The following is a 19,733-nucleotide window of genomic DNA, read 5'->3' on the forward strand; positions in this document are numbered from 1 at the left end:
CCCCCATTCTCACACTTCGACCAAATGCCCCTTGGTACACAGAAGAACTACACGAAGCTAAACGGGTCCGCCGCCGTCTTGAACGCCAGTGGCGTAATAGCAAGCTTGAAGTTCACCGTCAAATGTATCAGGCGCAGTGTCGAGTGGTCAATAACATGCTTGTTGATACAAGGCGCTCCTACTTTCAGAATAAAATTTCGGACTGTGGTAAGGATCAGAAAAATATCAATAGGATAGTGAAGCATCTTCTCGGAGCCAACGCATCCCCACTGCTTCCAGAGCATCAATCGGAAGGTGAACTCGCAAACCGGTTCAATACTTTTTTTACGGACAAAATCGTTAAGATTCGTGATGGTATGTCAGAGGCGAGTAGCGGGGGCCCCAAGTTTTCCAACCTATCTGAACTAGCACGAGGAACTAGCTCACGTGGATTATCAGTTTTCGAGCCCACAACTGACGAGGAAATTCGAAAGGTCATCAAAACAAGTGCGAGTAAATCAAGCGTTTTAGACCCGTGGCCGACGTGGCTCATGAAGGACTGCCTTGAGGAGGTTCTCCCACTGATAACGAGGAGTGTGAACCAGTCACTAAAGGACGGCGTGGTACCAGATGATTTCAAAGTGGCTCATATCATGCCACTCCTTAAGAAACCAGGACTCGATCAAGAAAACGCTCAAAAACTATCGGCCAGTTTCAAATCTTAGTTTTATTTCAAAGATCTTGGAAAAAGTGGTTGGCTTGAGACTTGATCGGTACCTTGCTGCTAATTCCCTCCTAGAACCTTTTCAAAGTGCCTATAACGCTCACCATTCGACTGAAACCGCTCTGATGCGTGTTCAGTCTGACATCCTAAGTGCACTGGACTCTGGTTATGTGGGTATCCTTGTCATTTTGGATCTCCCAGCTGCATTCGATACTATCGACCATTCGATTCTCATGGAACGTCTCAATACAACATACGGTATTACAGGACCGGCTCTGAATTGGTTTTCTTCTTATTTAAACGGACGTTATCAATCCGTATCGATCAACGGCAAAGTCTCCAGTAAGACTCCACTTCAGTTCGGAGTTCCGCAAGGTTCAGTACTTGGTCCCAAATTGTATACCATGTACACTAAGCCATTAGGTGACTTAATACGCAGTCATGGTCTAGAATATCACATGTATGCTGATGACACACAACTGTACATCTTTTTTAAGAAAAGCAATGTGAACTGTCAGATATCTGCTATCCAGCGTCTCGAATCATGTCTGGTTGATATTCAGTCGTGGATGGATACGAACATGCTCAAGTTAAATGGTGACAAAACGGAAACCATCTTATTCTCAACATTTCGTTATAAGGACGCATCTGATTGCAGCGTTACCGTTGGTGGAACAAATATTGCATTTGCATCATCTGTGAGGAACTTGGGTGTGGTCCTTGACCAGTCATTGACTATGGACAAACACATAAGCTTCACTACACGGTCATGTTACATGCATCTAAGAAACATTGGACGTATTCGGAGATTCCTACCTGATGATGCTGCAAAGACACTGGTACACTCTCTAGTCACATCGCGAATGGACTATTGCAATGCTCTACTCTATGGTGTCCCTGATACTACAATCAATCGTCTCCGTCGTGTTCAGAATACTGCCGCTCGGATCATTACTAGGACTAAGCGTCGAGACCATATTACACCTGCTTTGGTTAATTTACACTGGCTCCCGGTTAAAGCACGCATTGATTTTAAACTGATTTTACACACTTTCCGTGCCATACATCATCAGGCACCTGGTTACATCATCGACATGATCGACATTTTAAAACCAACCAGATCATTACGATCTTCCAACTCCGTTGTTTTATCTGTTCCACGGTCCAAAACAAAGCTGTATGGCGACATGTCTTTCCGGGTGGCTGGCCCAAAACTGTGGAACTCCCTTCCATCTTACTTAAAAGATATTCACGACATAGGACCTTTTAAACGTGCTTTGAAAACTTTTCTTTTTAAGAACACCTATGGTATCTAGTCAATTCTTTAGAAATATTTTTTTGGACAGTCGCTGTTACTTGTGTTTATATTTTTTCTTTAACTCCTCATCTAGGCCTCCTGTTTTATATAATCTTTCATCATCAATGTTTCTTTTTTTTCTTTTAAATAATATATACATAATCCTTTAACTTTTATGTAAAGTGCTTCGGAGCATGCAATGCATGATCGAAGCACTATAATATCTGGTATTTTATTATTATTATTATTATTATTTATTGTTATTATCATTACTTATCAACCTGAGCCATTTGTCAAGTTCATTGGTAATGATGTAATCGTTTCGTAAATCAAAGTACAGTGCTTCTTACACATCTATTAGTAATATCAATTCTAATAACTTAGTGTAAGCTTTTAGGACTGTCTTACCCAAAGAATCATTAAGTCTGGCAGCCATCTTTGTCTGGCAGATTCTATGCTGGTGAAAGATTTCCTTCTCTGTCATGTTATCTAAGTCATTGAAGCTGTTTGTTCAGGAAATCCTTGCTTTTCCCTGTTGCCACCAGAACTTCGAGGTCTTGTTTGGCTTTAAGGCCACAAGCAGTCAGATAGTTCAAATTTTGTTGATTGCTAGTCGAGCCTAGTTGACAACTAGAATTGACTATTCCTTGACTAGGATTAACTAGACCTTGACTAGAAGTAACTACTTTTGAACTATTCAACTGCTTGTTAGAAATGTGTTGCTTTGTAGTGCAGTTCTGTTGATATTCAGTCGAACTTTGTTGGTTACTACCAGTGTTCTGTTGGTAACTAGCACCGATTCGAGCTTTGCTCTCAGGACTATGTCCGATTAGGTTTTGACTATTTACACCAAGCTGTTTCATTTGTTGTTCAATTACAGCTGACGTCTGATTTATCATTGGCTGATTTATCATTGATTGACTATCCATTTAATAGTATGGAAAATATGTGTTAAAATGTGAAACGCTTTTTCAACGTAAAGATATGAAATAATCAGTTATGAAATAATCAGTCGTGAAATAATCAGTGATCTGCACTAGCACTAATTAAAACGTCAAACTGCTTGTCAATCTTCTGGTATTATTCCTTCTCATGTCTATAATTCTGGAAGAAAATACTTTTAGTGAAACCATACCGTAGTTCCACATCATCTAAATCTTCATCGCTATCAACATCATACTTGTCTTTTATACCCAAGCCCAAGAGCAGGGCTAAATCATGTTGAACTTCGAGGCTGGCTGGTTCCTGCAGCTTCAACAACATATGTTGCAGTTCAATTTCCTTAATCTTGAGTCTTACTTTGGCTAAGTCCGAGGACAGTGACGACGAGTAGTAGAACCAGCTTCATTATGTTCAGATGCCTTAGAACGAACTGATTGGGTACCAGTTTTAGCAGTTCTCATCAAATACTTGAGCGAGATATTCATCACCCGCCGCAAAAGATCACCCGCCGCAAAAGGGAGACTTGTTCCTACATATTCATTATGTGTATCGACAACTTCCTCATACGCGGCGTCTAGCTCAGTGAGCAATGCATGACAGGCAGTGCGACCCCCGTCAGAGTCAACAACGCATTATGCACGGTTACAAACTCGCGTGAATTTGCCTTTCTTTACAGTTCTTTCTTGTTTCGACATACTATTTCGACACTACAGTTGCTTATTTACCAATATGTCCGGTCGGAGAGACCATTTATGTACTCTATTTCGATACATTGTGCCTTAATTCGACAAAAACGAGATGAAAACGAAGACTCGATTCTGGTTATATATGTTGTTATTTTATACACTTTTCACAATTTCCAAAAACGCCGTTCGGGGCGCCGAAGACAGCATATAACACTGTCGCAGTGTGCGACACCGGTACTCATTTGAAACATGCATTGTGATTTCGGCTAGAGAAATTAGATATAGATATTGCAAAGCAGTCCGAAAACGTTGTGATTCTTACGCTATTGGCCATGCAGTCAGTTTTTTGTTGAAATGGGTTATTTGTGGCATTGTTTGGTCACTGGAATTTACGCAGGGATTAAATATTTACAAATACGCAATGACCAACCCTTTGTCCACTTTGGTTCATTTGAATACCCTCCAATATTCTGTAATTCTCGCCCACCTTAAGCGCCAATCTGATCACCCAAGGATAAGAGTTGCTAATTTTGAAAAGTGGGTTGACCAGTGCAGATTGGATGTTACTAATTTAACTTTTCCAGTAGGTCTCGGACAGATTTCAACTTTTGAAAAAAGGAACAATCTGTCTGTAAATGTTTACCGCTATGTCAATGCTCCAAAACAACGGAACCAACCGTGCTTAGTGCCCATTTACCATTCGAAAGAAAAACATCTCCCCGACAATCGTTGTGTTGACCTTCTCTTGTACAGAGAACATTATTTTCTCATCACAAACTTGTCACGCTTGCTACATCGGGAAGGCACGGGAATGCGTCATTTCAAGAAATTTGTCTGCAGATCGTGTTTGTCCGTGTACAAAACTCAAATGGTCTAACACAAAACTCACTACTGTGATAGAAAAGGTCAGGTTTACACAACACCTTCTTCAGCTAAAGCTCATCTAGCCTTTGATAAGTTTTCTGCTACCATCAAAATGCCATGGACAATCTATTATGATTACGAAACAATGATGGTAAGCGATCCTTCTGAAAAGCAAAATTCGGGCAAATCGAAAAGAATTCACCGACACGTGCCAATTGCCGTTTCTGCAATTAGAATTTGTTCGAATTCGAAACACAATTCAAAGCTTTTCACACACGTCGGTACCGATTGTGTTCGAGAGTTTCTCAATTGGCTCCATATTCAGAAAAACGAAATTGAGCTGATAAGATTACATTATTATTGTCCTTTAAAAATGCGTGGACAGGATTGGGTCAAGTTCACTGCTCAAGACGCTTGCGAAATGTGTCAACAAAAATTTACTCCTGGGTCAAAAAAATGTGCCGACCATGATCATGTCTGGCGCCTACAGACATGCCCTGTGCAACAGGTGCAGCTTAAGCTGGGGAAAAGAATGTACACAGATAACGGTAATTGCACATAACTCCATGAGATATGACTTTCACATATTTGTTGACGAACTTGCAAAACAAGCAGCCCAGGAAAAAGTAAGTTTTCGCATTATTCCGAAAACAAAAGAAAATTACCAAGCAATGTACTACGATGGGAATCAGTTCAAATTCATCGACTCGTTTCACTTTCTTTCAAGTTCTTTGGCCACCCTAGCTCACTCAATCCACACCGGTAAGGATGGGGAGGACGTTCAATTTAAGCTTCTATTTGCTTATGTCAATGAAAACAAAGAGCTCTACAATTTAGTGAAAACGAAGTCTGCATTCTGCTACGACTTCTTAGACTCTGAGCAGACAACGTACTCTCTACTATACCACAGTAGAGCATTTCACTGTTGTCGATATCGCATTAAACAGTGAACATTCTACTGTGTGTTTGCTTTTGCGCACATTCTCTGCGCAACGAAGAATACCATTGAATATTATATAAATATTGCATGTCAAGCCATAGAATAGTCAAAATTATTTGTCAGGTCAAAAATTATTTCACCAGGCTTTAAACCAAACCTTGAAGAAATCGGCCCAGCAGGTTTTGCACAGCGACCCAAACCACTGTCAAAGTGATTTTTAATCGGCGGATACGCAAATCATGTATGGAGCCAAGACGTGTACATTATGTACCGTACTGTAGACAGTGTGTGTTTACATTAGCAGACGATGTTTGTTTGAAGCGAGTCCAGGCCCAACTTGAATGCCTTGTACTTTCTGTTCGTGGATGTAACAGTCCCACCCAATGCAACCTACCTACTTTGTGGGTGTAATTCAAGACCCTGACAGTATCACTGTGCAACTTCCTGGCTTAAAACGCCGTAAATATGCTGTTTTTTATCGCCGATTTCGTCGAAATCTTAATGGCCGCCATTTGCAATATCGCGTCATCGATGACGTCAGCCGTGGAATAATGCCGTGGAATAGTCAAAAATAGGGTGGTTTCGCAGGCGCACGGATAGCACGACGTGAACGTTTAGCTAGACGTAACCGTTTTATTTACTGCTGCGTCATTTTGGTGGTTTCGCTGCGCACGAGAAAACGGTTACGTTAAATCCAGGTGGCGCGAATTTTGAAAATGGCGACACTCAGAGAACTCTTGCATTTGGCGATTGAAAATGAAGATGATGAGTTTGTGTACCTACTTTTTGAAGAAATGGCGGTGCCAAGGGGGGTAACATATGATCCAGCGTTGCCTAGATTCGATTTAGAGACTTACACGGACGATCAATGTTGGAACGAATTCAGATTCCGTAAAGATGACATTCCTGTGCTCTGTCAATCACTCAATGCATAATAGTTTACAGAGCATGCCCCTGGCTGTGCCACACCCGTGCACCACTCTAGGCCTGCCTTCACAACATGAACACACAAGACAACACATTCCATCATCATCATGATCATGAATGCCCGGGGAAATATCCACATCATGACATGCATGAAATGCATGCGGCACAAGTGTCAAGTGTACATCCATGGGAGCGAAACATCGGCAACCGCACTTCATCATCTTTTTTCGCCTGCAAGGATAGTCGATATCGACTACAAAAGCCATTTATTTGCAGCACAATATTCCTAATAACTATTACAGGTGCTACTCAGGATGTACGACTTCTGTGTCAGTGAAAATTCGTCAATTTTGCTGTCCGTTTAGACTTACGTGTATCGAGCCCGCTATCCGTCTTTTCCCTCCGTTTACGCGAAGGGACGTTGCGTACGACGTCACGACACCGCAAGTAGTGATGACGTCACCGCTGCTAATTGTTCACGTCGCGCTATCCGTGCGCCTGCGAAACCACCCTATTATCGCATAGCACGTGGTCGTGAATGACGCGACGTGATTGGCTCACATACTAATGAGGTATGATAATCTGGAATATTGTTGAATGACCACATGTTTTTAATTTGTACTATATATATAGTTTTTGACTGTAGCCGAATAGATGATAAATCAATTTGAATTTGAAATTTTGACTCTTTTATTTCATTTTAGCGGCTACAGGCGGTATCATTTCCAACAACATGTCACAATAAGATACCTTTTTCCCCTATGTGCCAGGAGTGTGAGGGATTGGGGTGGTTAGGTCCTCTCATTCCCAGCTGCCAGTCACAGTCTGGTAAATTTTTGTCTCAAGTATGAATTTTGGCAATGATCATGGGTCGGGGTCCTATCATTCCCAGCCACGAGTCACAATCTGGTAACTTTTTGTCTCACGTATGAAGTTTGGCAGTGATCATGGGTCGGGGTCCTATCATTCACAGCCACGAGACACAATCTGGGAACTTTTTGTCTCACATATAAAGTTTGGCAGTGATCATGGGTCGGGGTCCTATCATTCACAGCCGCGAGTCACAATCTGGTAACTTTTTGTCTCACGTATGAAGTTTGGCAGTGATCAGGGGTCGGGCTCCTATCATTCCCAGCCACGAGTCACAATCTGGTAACTTTTTGTCTCACGTATGAAGTTTGGCAGTGATCATGGGTCGGGGTCCTATCATTCCCAGCCGCGAGTCACAATCTGGTAACTTTTTGTCTCACGTATGAAGTTTGGCAGTGGTCATGGGTCGGGGTCCCATCATTCCCAGCCGTAAGTCACAATCAGGTAACTTTTTGTCTCACATATAAAGTTTGGCAGTGATCAGGGGTCGGGGTCCTATCATTTCCAGCCACGAGTCACAATCTGGTAACTTTTTGTCTCACGTATGAAGTTTGGCAGTGGTCATGGGTCGGGGTCTCATCATTCCCAGCCGTAAGTCACAATCAGGTAACTTTTTGTCTCACATATAAAGTTTGGCAGTGATCAGGGGTCGGGGTCCTATCATTCCCAGCCACGAGTCACAATATGGTAATTTTTTGTCTCACGTATGAAGTTTGGCAGTGATCATGGGTCGGGGTCCTATCATTCACAGCCACGAGTCACAATCTGGTAACTTTTTGTCTCACATATAAAGTTTGGCAGTGGTCATGGGTCGGGGTCCCATCATTCCAAGCCGTAAGTCACAATCAGGAATTTTTTTGTCTCACATATAAAGTTTGGCAGTGATCAGGGGTCGGGGTCCTATCATTCACAGCCACGAGTCACAATCTGGTAACTTTTTGTCTCACGTATGGGCCCACTCATTGTTAATTCAAGAAGCGGATAATAGACGGCGAAAGCATCTGGCCAACTGTGAACTGTCTACTGTGTAAGTGGAAAATGGAGACAGTGAAGAGTTCACTGTTTTGTGCGGAGAATGCTCTGCCTGTTGACAGTGAATTCGGGCATACTTTATAGACACATGTTGTTCAGCGCCTATTCACTCTAAGGAGCTTTTAGTCAAAACAGACAAAACTGCCGTGAATATGTCAATCGCCCGGCATTCGCAAAAATTATGTACTTCAGTATTATATTTGGACATTTGATTGCGTAACGGATTTGTTTACACGCTGGGCGAGCACCATTAAAGCTAGTCGGCGTAGTATTGATTGAGAAAAGCAGCGAAAAACGGTACCTTGAAAAATGATTCAAAGGTTTGTCCAAGTATGTCCGGGTTAAAAAAAAACACAAGAAGCGTTTGGCGTCATTAGCTTACCCCTGTGTCATATGGAAGGAAACCTTCGCAAACAAAAACTGTTGATCTTCTCTTCTCTATATTCAATCGGTCAGCCACTTCAATTTGATAGCGTACTCGACACGATTATGTACATTTACAATCAGACAATTGATATGAACTGAACAAAGGACAAAACACTGAAAAGCGATTCAAAATGTTAGCCGAAGTATTGGCTTGTACCAAGTGTATTTTGAAGCAAAGAGAGAAATCTGTTCCAGGATTGACGGTCTCAACAATTGTCTTTGTGTCAGGTTTTATACACTTTTGGAATACACAACAGATTAAGTTTCTGCCAATCCATTCCTCCTCCAGCGTGTTGATTATGCCCGCGATCATTTTGTACGTGATCAATCAAAGATTGTTGCTCGTCTGGTTGAACCTCATTTTGATTATCTCCATCTGGGCGGTAACCATTGCCTGAAGAAAAATTGGTTGGTATATCACCATTTGGAGTAAAACAATTTCCTTTACATTATATCACGATAAGATGGATAAAGAAACTGACGAAATTTAGTAGTTAACAAACCTATCGGCCTCAGGTTCACAATTAGATTGGTTAGACCACAGGCCACTGAAACCTAGGTACTGTTTTATAGCTTGATATACTTTTGGCACATTGCCATTGCAAGTTATTATTTACCAGGTATTGAAACAACCAATGAAAAAGCTCGTGACACATGACATACAAAATGGTGGACGAACCAGAAAATGTAAACAGCGAGATTTCAACATGAAAATTGTCAACAAAAAACCTTTACAGACTTGGTCTTCTCTTGCAAAATATTGGATACATAATTTCAAACATGGGGATGACGAAGGTATAGTGTTCATTAAAAATAAAGCAATCTCACGGACCAAAACTCTACCGTAGTCGTTTCAGTATTCAGCTTTCAGCCCTTAGATTCAAATTTTACCCAGTTACGAAAATCAATGACGCAATACTTTATAAGAACACGTCGAAATTATCCTCAAAAATAAGAAATAAATTGTAATAAACATATAAAATGTCCACACGTGAAATTTAGCGAAAATCACCAGGTTTGTCAATCACGTTCTATTTTACAATTCAGCATTTGTTGCCACTTATATCGTGCTCGGTGGCTGCTGAGTGGTGAAGGATCAGGGAAAACTATTATCGAGTTCTATCAAAGTCACGCCGCATACACTATCGGTGGAAAAACATTTGCGGTACATATTACAAGCAATTTTTTTAACGTCGAGTGAAAAAAAAATTAAGCGTTCAGTCAAAAGAAATTATTTTAAGACAAATTTCAAACAACGCTGGTTTGATCTCGTCAAAGGCTGCTCTTGAACGCGTCATATATTTCCACTCGCAGCCATGACTATAGCGTGTGTGTTAGGATTACGAATATTTTTTGGTGGCATGTCAGCACCCTACCTAGTGCAGGTTGTGCATGGTCAGAATCACCATCATTAAATGGAGCAGGTTCATCAGGGGGACCCCTTCCTTCTTGTTGATCATCATTGCCTGCTGCAAATGAGAGCATTGTTACAACATGAAATGTATCCATATCTACAATTTGATAATGACGTTTAAACAGAATGTATTGATCTGAATGCAAAATTGATTACGAAGAGTGGATAATTATGTATCCAACTCTAGAATGTAACAGTAACTTTAAAGCAGAATACTATGAACTGAATGCAAAATTAACATACCATTATATCGCGATCGGGTGGATAAAGAAACCTGGCGAAACTTAATGGCTAATAACAACTACGATTTTCAGTCTATGGCAATGTCATTTAATGGATAAAAAGTCATGATTATTCGTTACTTCATTCTAAAGTTTGGTGAAGATTGGCGTGATAGGTTTAGATTTATTGTAAATTTAAAACAATGTATCAAGGTATACATGCTTCCCGAAATTGGTGGCTTGCATTGGAACTAACTTGTTCCCCCTTGTCAGTCATTAAAGGCATTCAAGTGTGTTGGTCAACCACGACTCTCTCCTTTGTCCCTCCACTATAATGCCTAGTTTCCCATTATGACATCACTATTTTGGACATTTCTGGAAAGGTGTACACTGTGCCCAAATATCACATTGCTGTTTTTGTCTCACAGAACGCTGTATCTTAAAAGGCACCAATCTGCGACCAAATTATGAATCCTATTAAAACTATTGTATTTACCAATCTGCATTTTCCACACTCTTTGTGTTATTATCCTTTTGGTGAACAGGTGTCGCCTGAAACACCTCCAGGAAACGTCTCCCGGACCACCTTTTGGACAAGTTTTATTCAATTTGAAATCCAATAGGGACTAACAACCTCTTCTGCACCAAATTTTCGAATGACCTTGAAATCCCTGATAGTTACACAAAAAAGGAATTCGATCGGGAGTTTAAAAACCCTTGACGTTAGGGCCTGTTTCTATCAACCCGTTATAAATCATGAACAAACAAATGTTCAAGTCGAGTGAAAGAAAAATCAAGCATTCGGTCTAAAGAAATGTGTTTTAGTTATGATTCAAACACTACTAGTAATGATATGTCAAAGGCTCATATACTTTCCACCCGCAGACATCGCTAGCATGTGTGTTAGAATAATTTTTTTAGCTGGTATATCGATCAGCACCTCTTTCTAGGGCATCTTGTGAAGGACAAGCATCACCATTGTCACGTTGATCAGGTGGCAGTGGTTGAAACGTGCCGCCTTCATTGCCTTCTGCAAATGAGAGCATTCTGAGAATATGAAATGTATCCATAGCTATAATGTGATAATGACGTTTAGATAAGCAGAATGTAATGTCCTGAATGCAAAACTGATTACGAACAGTGCATAATTAATTTGAACAGCTTCTTGGTATCAAAGTCAATATCATGTACACAACAAACGCCTTGGCCGATCGATCTTCTGGTCATGGTGTCTTTGATACCTACCTATATTAGGGAAGAACCACGATCCAATACGTTTTCCTAAGGCTGGACGAATGGTATTGAGAAGATTGTTACCCGAAACAACTCAAACACGTGGTAGAACCCTAATTACTAACCAATTGGATCCTGCGTATCTAGACGTTTTGCCAATGATTATTAAGGTGACATACTTGAATTAGAATAATATTGTAAAATAGGCTTATTTATAACAATTCAAACCGAAAGTAAATCTATAATTACTGAATTCCTCACTCTACAGGGTGGATCAATAAAAAGGTAATCATGTAACAAACAGCTTTATTTCTCTGATGGGTATTAATGTCATGGCTATTTCATTGCATGTATGATAAAGTAAGAAGTATAGGCCCTTTCCATTGATCTTCATATCAGCCATTCGCCCACGGATGACTGCACACCATTGTCTTTAAAATGACATGCAGAAATCATATTTTTCCAAGTCACCTGTTCCATTATTTTCATGTTGTATTATTGAGGCGTGTCCCTGGTGCATTTTGAGTGCGTACATGAATTACATGTGAAAGTTGAGTGCCTTACCAGATTATCAGTTTATTAAGCGCCAACACCTTCAACATGACCGGCTCCACCTGTTTGGAAACAGGTCGCATGTCTTTAATTGCTCTTCTAACCATAGGCCAGTGCCCTCACGAAGAATTCAGCAGGAAGTGGACATTCTTCTTGCGGACCCGGCCATGGTTAGAAGAGCACTTCAAGACCTGCGACGTCGTTGTGAGCTCTGTTTTCAAAGTTGAAGGTGTTGACTCTTTGTAGGTTAGTCTACGTATCAACCGGTTCTGGGAAAAATAGTACCCGGAAATACATGTAAATCATTTCTACGCTTCCATAAGATTGGAAACCATGGTGATGTTTTGCTATCTCACAGGCAGAAAATAAACTTCTCTGTCTTTTTCTCTTGCACGATTGGCCCAAGCGGCAAGATACGCAGGATCTGATTGGCTAGTAATTCGGGTTCCACCACTTCAGAATTCAATATTGAATTTTGAATTTTGAATTTTGAATGAGCATTCTGGGCTTTCGTAGGTTTCGTAACCCTAACGAATAGCTACGAACAACGTAGTACAAAGTATGTGAATGTTCTTTATTGACGACTTCTTTTCGAAAGTTTCCCCGATTCCTCGTAAAAATTAGTACATAAGATGATTTACGAGTGTCGCGTAAATGAATTAGCACATGGCTTTATGACACGACAGACCTTCGTCGTTCATACTTTGTCGTTCGTAGGGGTTGCGAAACCTGCCTGTGATCATTGATTAAACTTACCGAAGCAGATAATAATATAAAGAACAATACAACCGAGGAGGCATACGATAATAATTAAGGAAATGTCTGTTGATGTAAACCTAGAAGAGGTGGCAGAGGTTGTCGAGTCCGGAGTTTCCGATGTGGAAAGTGGCGAGTCTAAAATGAAAAGAAGATGAAGCCGAAAATGGGCAATGGATATCGCTCAAGACACATGTTATCCTCCATTTTGCCAAGAATCAAATAGGGAAAACGTTCTCCTGTGAGTTGGGAAAATCTTTGTTGCTGGACTTTTAACAAAATATCGTTGTGTTCATCTGAAAAAGGCTCTTCCAGTATAATTCATTACGCCTCTATTGTGTTGCCCTTGACCTTTTCTTGGGTATATTTTTATCTTCCTTCATGATACCAAGCTCAGCTTCACAATGGAGAAAGCGCAGTTCCATATATGGGCCACCCTCACATAACTTTTACAAACATATGTTGCTCTTCTTTGTGAGGTGATTCAAATGCAAAATGATAGCAATATTTAGCAAACATACTTTATATCATGTGGGAAAATATACGGGTTTTATATTAGGAAAGAAGGATATGTGTTACCAATGTCTAGTTTTTTTTCCATTCCAAATTCGGCTTGCAAAAACACAATCCATTACCTTTGCAAGCTTCAATGACAAAAATAAAAATGAGAATCAATAAGTAGACGGGAACATTGCACTGTATACTTATGTATAAAAATATATGTTGATTTGGAGAATATAGATATTTGTCATGGTTAAAATCAGCTGTGACCCTAGAGAGGTGAAGTTCCCTTGTTTACTTTTAACATCAGTATCATAATACCATTATGGTTTAAATGCGTAACATTTGTATGTGCGATATAAGCGACATAATATTATGGCTTACAATGGTAAAGTACACAAGAATCTTAATTCGTCGATTGAAAAAATCTGAATATCTTCGCGGCGGAATATTTTCGCGACTACAACCTACTCGAAAAATCTGCGACAATATCTAGCTTGCAATTTGTTCTGTTCTACAATATATACCTGGTGTCGTTCCATATGCCATATTGCTGAAGTCACTCTTAGGAGACCCCGGATGAGAATTGTTGCTGAGCACCCGAAACACATATGTGACATTGGACTTAAGACCCGTAACCTTGTAACGGACTGTTTTCTTTTGACCTGTATCAGCTATTCCTCCTTGAGGCACTTCTGAGGCAACATCCCAATTATCTGCAAGCTTCTTGTACTGGACGTAAAATGTCTGCTCCGCATTGCCATCAAATTCCGAGATCCACTCAACAGTCGCTGCCACAGCGGTTAAATTGAACACTTTGAGGTGGCTGGGTGCAAATGGTAGACCTGAAACGTGTTAGCAGTTATAATTGTATATGCGAAAGAATAAAGCCAACATGTTAAGCTTGTTGATTTGTTCAACTTCTTCATGGTATTTGCAGTTTACTTACAGTTGGTGGCTGGGGCAGCCTGCTCTATTCTTGCCAACCTCCGATACATGGTACATATTGAGCAAGACTGTTGCGTTAAGTTGCTAAACAAGGTTGACAAAAAAATTAAACAGACGCAAAACAGGCCTGTCTGTGGTTTTGAGTGCTACCAGATCTCAAAGAGACGAATGATACAATTTAGTTTACATACACCGAGTTCTAGTATAATATGGAGAGGAATTCCAAAATGCAGATAACTGTTCTTGCAAGGCAGACTTTGATATACTCGTTCAAACTAGAAGGCCTATGGAATGTAAAATCAGAGGAATACATTATCTAAAGATGAATTATCCATACACAGTGTAGGTCATTTCATCTTATCCTCACTCTTCTGAGTTTCATATGGTTGCTCTGTTGTGTACATTCAGCAGCCAAAGTACTGCGGGTTTGCCTAGCCACGGTTAACTTTCACCTTCATTATCAAACACAGTGCTGTTAAGTACATATACCCGACAATTTGTATCCAGTATTTACACGCGTTCTTAAAATACTACAACACTCTATAATAAGTGGAATAGCTTTTGTTTTACTGGCTCGAAATCATATACAGCAAATTTTCTGAGGAGAGTGGTCGAGATATCTTGGCCTGTTTCAATAATGATGGCGTTAACTTAACTTAGCGTTATCCTTCATCTTTAAGAACTGTGCCCTGACCATTAATTTCCCAACGTTTCTTTGCCCTGTCCAGAGAATTCTTCACGCCGTGACTGATCAAAGGTCCCAAGAGACCACCCCATGGGGAAAATAGCGAATCGGAGCTTGTACATGTTGTAGGTTGCAACTGGCTCATGAATTTTGGGCTGTTGATACCACCACTAAGCAAAATGTGAGAAATGTTTGCTGTTGACATTATAATGAATACACATCTACCGCAATTCTTAGATCGTTCTCATCACTATAATTTATATTGTATGTTTGTTTAACCTCATAAATCATACGTGTATCTCATGCAGAGTAAATAATTTTGTTCCATCATTGTTTCGCACCTCAGCTCAGTTTGTAGCTGAAATAAAAAGGGCTTCATCATGGCTTCCAGTTAATTGCCCAAGAGAGTTGTTGGATCAAAGGAAACTTGCCGTGACCTGACTTTTTATTTGAAAGACTCTGATTCAAGTTACAACACATCTAACCTACAGGTACGTCAGTTAAGTGCATTTGGGAGCAATCACAGTATGTCGAAACAAGAACTAGTTTTATTCAACCTCCCCCGCCGCCGCCCCCCTGCAGTCTGCAGTCTGCACAGTCTCATTAGGGGGGGGGGGGGGGGGGGAGTCACCTTGTACGGGTAACAAGTGTTGGTAGGATTTAATGTCCTATTGCCAACATGTACACTCAATATATACACTGCACCGCACTGCACTGTGGTCAGCACATTCACGCACAGACCATTCATGTTATCATTTACAGCACAATTGTCGAACCGTAAACCAAACATTCGCGATCAAAGAGCTCAGCGAATTGTTAGAATACTAAGTCTCACTCCCAGTTTGTGACGATGATTTGTAGCTGAAAATCGTGATTTTTTGGAAGAATTTTCTTACAAACGGCAGACGCTTTTTGCGTTGTTGTTGTGGTAGTTTTTTCCGAGGTGCCACTTATGATCACAAGAGGTTACCTATATACCTCGATGTATGTTTTAGGTCCAACCTCTATCTTCCCACACCACATTTTTTAAAAATATCAATTCTTAGCGATTAATACCAAATTATATTTTGATTAGAGATCATGATTTGAGTCTTGAACAATCCTGCAGACTTTACGATGCGAAATATAGTCGTTTCTGTTTTAGACTCAAACATTGAGGTTAATGTGCGTGCAGTTGCCAACGATCTCGGTTTTTTTCTCTCTAAAATACCATCTGTTTAATTGGTTTATTAAACAAAGTAGGCCCAATGCCCTTAAAAGCCTCGATTAACCCATTTCGGAGTAGCACCTATTTCCACCAAAATACAAAAAGCGATCGTTAGCATTTGCAATGCACATGTGGCTATATTGTACAAGAACATTTTTTTCAGGTAATTAGTCCACAAAACAGAAACTTGTAACAAAAAAGAAAATAATGCGTGACGAACGCCAGTTACAGCTTTTGTTATTATAATTCATTTCATTCCAGTAACTGCCTACATGTAACAACCCGGAGCTGTTCGGATATTCTGTGATCACCTCTGGTCAATTACTATCTCTGACTGACCGACCATGTGAACCGAAAACTGCATTGAACTAAACTTTGAAAACACTAAATAATGTATGACCATGGTGACGAAGGGACTAAATCTGCATGTATGGTGTGGATGAAGCATATTGCAAGCTGTGTGTCCAATAATTAAGAAAACCTGTTTTTCTTCTTTCAAAACTTAATTTCATGGAAGAAAACCACGTTTTAATTCAGTGAAACTAGTTTTTTATGGAAAAATCATAGGTTTATTATAAAAAAACACGTTTTCTTGATCAAAAACCAAGTTTTTTGCAAGAAAACTATGTTTTTAAAAATTAAACCTATGCTTCTTCAATAAAAACCTAGTTTCGTAGAAAAAACTTGGTTTTGTGGAATAGAACCAGGTTATATACTTGTCTTCATCAAAAACTAGTCTTTATTGAAAAAGACCAGGTTATTTCTTACAAAACCTAGTTTCCAATCCATATGCTAGAAAACCTAGTCTTTTTACCTCGTCTCCACAGCGGGGCACGCATGGTTCGTCTGGGGGAGAGGTTGGGTTGGAGATCAGGAGCTTTTATTACTCCACATGCACAGTGAACCCGTCGACTTTGTTTGAGCGCGCGCAGTTCGTCCCGTGCATGCATGCTGTGCAGATCGAATATCATTCCAGCAGAGAAGAAACCCAACAATGTGTCTCTGACCAACTTGCAACTGTAAAAGGAAGCTCCGAATATTGGCTTCATTATCGCCAGAACTAAATGAACTCATGAAAGCAGCAGAACAGAAGTACCAAAGTCCCCTGCGCATGCTCGGATCCTTGACAACCCGGGTAAACTGTAACCCCGCCCCAGAAGAGGAGACGAGGTAAAAAGACTAGGTAATTCCAGTAAAACCTGGTTTTCTTCTTTCGAAACTTAGTTTCATGGAAGAAAACCAGGTTTTTTTTCAATGAAACTAGGTTTTTATTGAAGAAAACATGGTTTTCTTGAAACTTATACTTTTTCGAAGAAGACTAAGTTGTTTTTAACAGTTTCGTGTACATGATTATGTGCATTTTTGTAAGGTGCTTCAGCTCTGAAATTATTATTTCAATATATGCAATAAGAATTGTACAAGAATCGTGGAAAGAAGATAATTGTGTAGGCTTCTTACACACCTAACAGAATAAATTTGAACAAAGTAATAACTTTGTTAGGATTTTAGAACAGGTATCATTTGTCCTCTTACATTTTGCACTATTACTATTACTGCATCTTCCAATCGAACCCTCGTAGCATTCTTCTTGCTTGCACTGTTTTTGCATGAAGTCTGAAGTAGAAAAAAAAGGAATAATCAGACATGGAAAACAGTCAACTGTTCCACTCACTCACTCACTCACTCACACACACACCCACCCACGCACACACACACACACCCGCTCACTCACTCACTCACTCACTCACTCACTCACTCACTCACTCACTCACTCACTCACTCACTCACTCACCCACCCACTCACTCACTCACTCACCCACCCACCCACTCACTCACTCACTCACTCACTCACTCAGTATCTCTATTAAGAGACAAGTGATGTCCTCAGCAGAGATGTGTCATGACTAGAGAGATTAAAATGAATGGAAAAAACTAATTTTGGACCAAAAGTAGTGTAATAGAGAGGTTGTCGTTGATAGAGAGGTGACTTCTAAGGGAGGTTCCACTGTATCCCTTTAGCAATTTTAACAGATATTATCACCAGACCTCACAAAAAAACATTCATGTTTCTCTCAGGAAGATTCGTATGTACATCAGGAAGAATCACTATATCGATAAGGTTACAGATGTCTTCGTCGTTTATTCTCTAAACACAAACAATTTAACCCCATGATTTATATCTGCCAAATCATATTAATTTTCATACATGTACTAAATGATACGTCTATATTGAAGATTATGATTAACGGGTGATATTCTCTAAATACTTACCAAGACAATCATGGTGTCTGCATACTTCTTCACCTATTTTGCAAGTAAACTTACACGGCAAACACTTCTCTAAATGAGTGTAGTGGAACTTTCCTTTGTCGCATGCCCTCTGAAGGTTTTCTGCCTGTTTGGCATCACAAAATCGGCTATTTAAAAGACAACGCATCATCAATGAGGACAGCAATAATTGTAAGGTTTCCATTTTGACACCATTATCAAATGAGTCAATCCTTGGGCATAAATATGTTTATATATTGATAAGTCGGTTTAGAAACCGATATCTCATATGGCCCGAATAAGAGTACTTGAGACTCAATGTATTGTCTTCATTTCAAGTGCAGCGTGCGTTGTATTATACTGTGTCGACCGACTTCGAACAAGACTCATCGATTGAACCAATTAAAGCTGACACGCATTGTACAAAGACCCCAGGGGCCTTGTTAGAAAACTCAAACGCCGGACCACCAAATGTCCAGCTGTACTCGAAACACGATAAACACCCAGCGACTGATGGGCTCACTTGCTGGCTACACACACAGCAAGTTCGTTGACGAGAGAGGTCACAGACGTTCGATCATGAAAAGTAAAAGAAAGAAAATGATCCCATGAATGTTGTCAGCGAATTTTTTTTTTAATTTTCTTTTCAGGTAGCACAAGCTTGACCAAATGGCGTATTTTTGTGCCATTTGCACTATCTTTTAGTTTCAAAGATAATTTCAATACAACATTTTGCCACCTGCTAAAAATAGTTACACTATATCACATGTGTGAACAAATCCCCCTGGCTGTCATTGAATCCTGAATGCAAACATGTATTGCTGTTAATTCACACATATTTCTAAATACGTTGATATACTAGTTAGTATTATCATATAAAGCATTTTTTATGCAATTCATGTCATTGTCTATGCCGCTTTGGGAAAATTTATATCACAGCAATATGACTAAAGGTCAAGAACAAGAATTCAACCCGTAGCAGGCTTTGATTAATGTTCATTTGATTACAAAGATCAATTTTCCAATTCGTCATAATAATGATTGTATACTAATGATTAATAACATGTGATATCGAGTGTCGTCATCGACATTAGTGTTGAAACTGTCATTAACTAAAGGTGTCCGGAGTTCGCGGGGTAAACTCACAGGCTTCCCAACATTGTTTTCGTATGCAAATTATTTACTTGAAGCGCATTTCCTACGACAGGTACAATGCCCTTCCCTCGCCTCAGTAGATATTAAAGCTTCATCAAGTCATACG

General features: G+C 40.0%; 1 protein-coding gene across 2 annotated transcripts; it reads right to left on the reverse strand.

The window, feature by feature from the left end:
- Positions 1-8,682: 8,682 nt before the first annotated feature.
- Positions 8,683-18,690, reverse strand: LOC135502489 (uncharacterized). Of its 2 annotated transcripts, none has more exons than XM_064795386.1 (7): positions 18,476-18,690; positions 17,738-17,818; positions 13,892-14,209; positions 12,864-13,001; positions 11,263-11,352; positions 10,064-10,153; positions 8,683-9,081 (listed from the first exon to the last, which is right to left on the reverse strand). In XM_064795386.1, exons 1-7 carry the CDS (start codon positions 18,675-18,677, stop codon positions 8,912-8,914), a joined length of 1,089 nt encoding a protein of 362 aa, XP_064651456.1. In that variant the 5' UTR covers positions 18,678-18,690; the 3' UTR covers positions 8,683-8,911. The 2 variants fall into 2 exon arrangements, with proteins under 2 accessions (XP_064651456.1, XP_064651455.1); XM_064795385.1 differs by having other exon boundaries at positions 10,064-10,156.
- Between the last annotated feature and the right edge of the window lie 1,043 nt (positions 18,691-19,733).

The sequence above is a fragment of the Lineus longissimus genome, chromosome 18, assembly GCF_910592395.1.
Source record: "Lineus longissimus chromosome 18, tnLinLong1.2, whole genome shotgun sequence".
NCBI lineage: Eukaryota > Metazoa > Nemertea > Pilidiophora > Heteronemertea > Lineidae > Lineus > Lineus longissimus.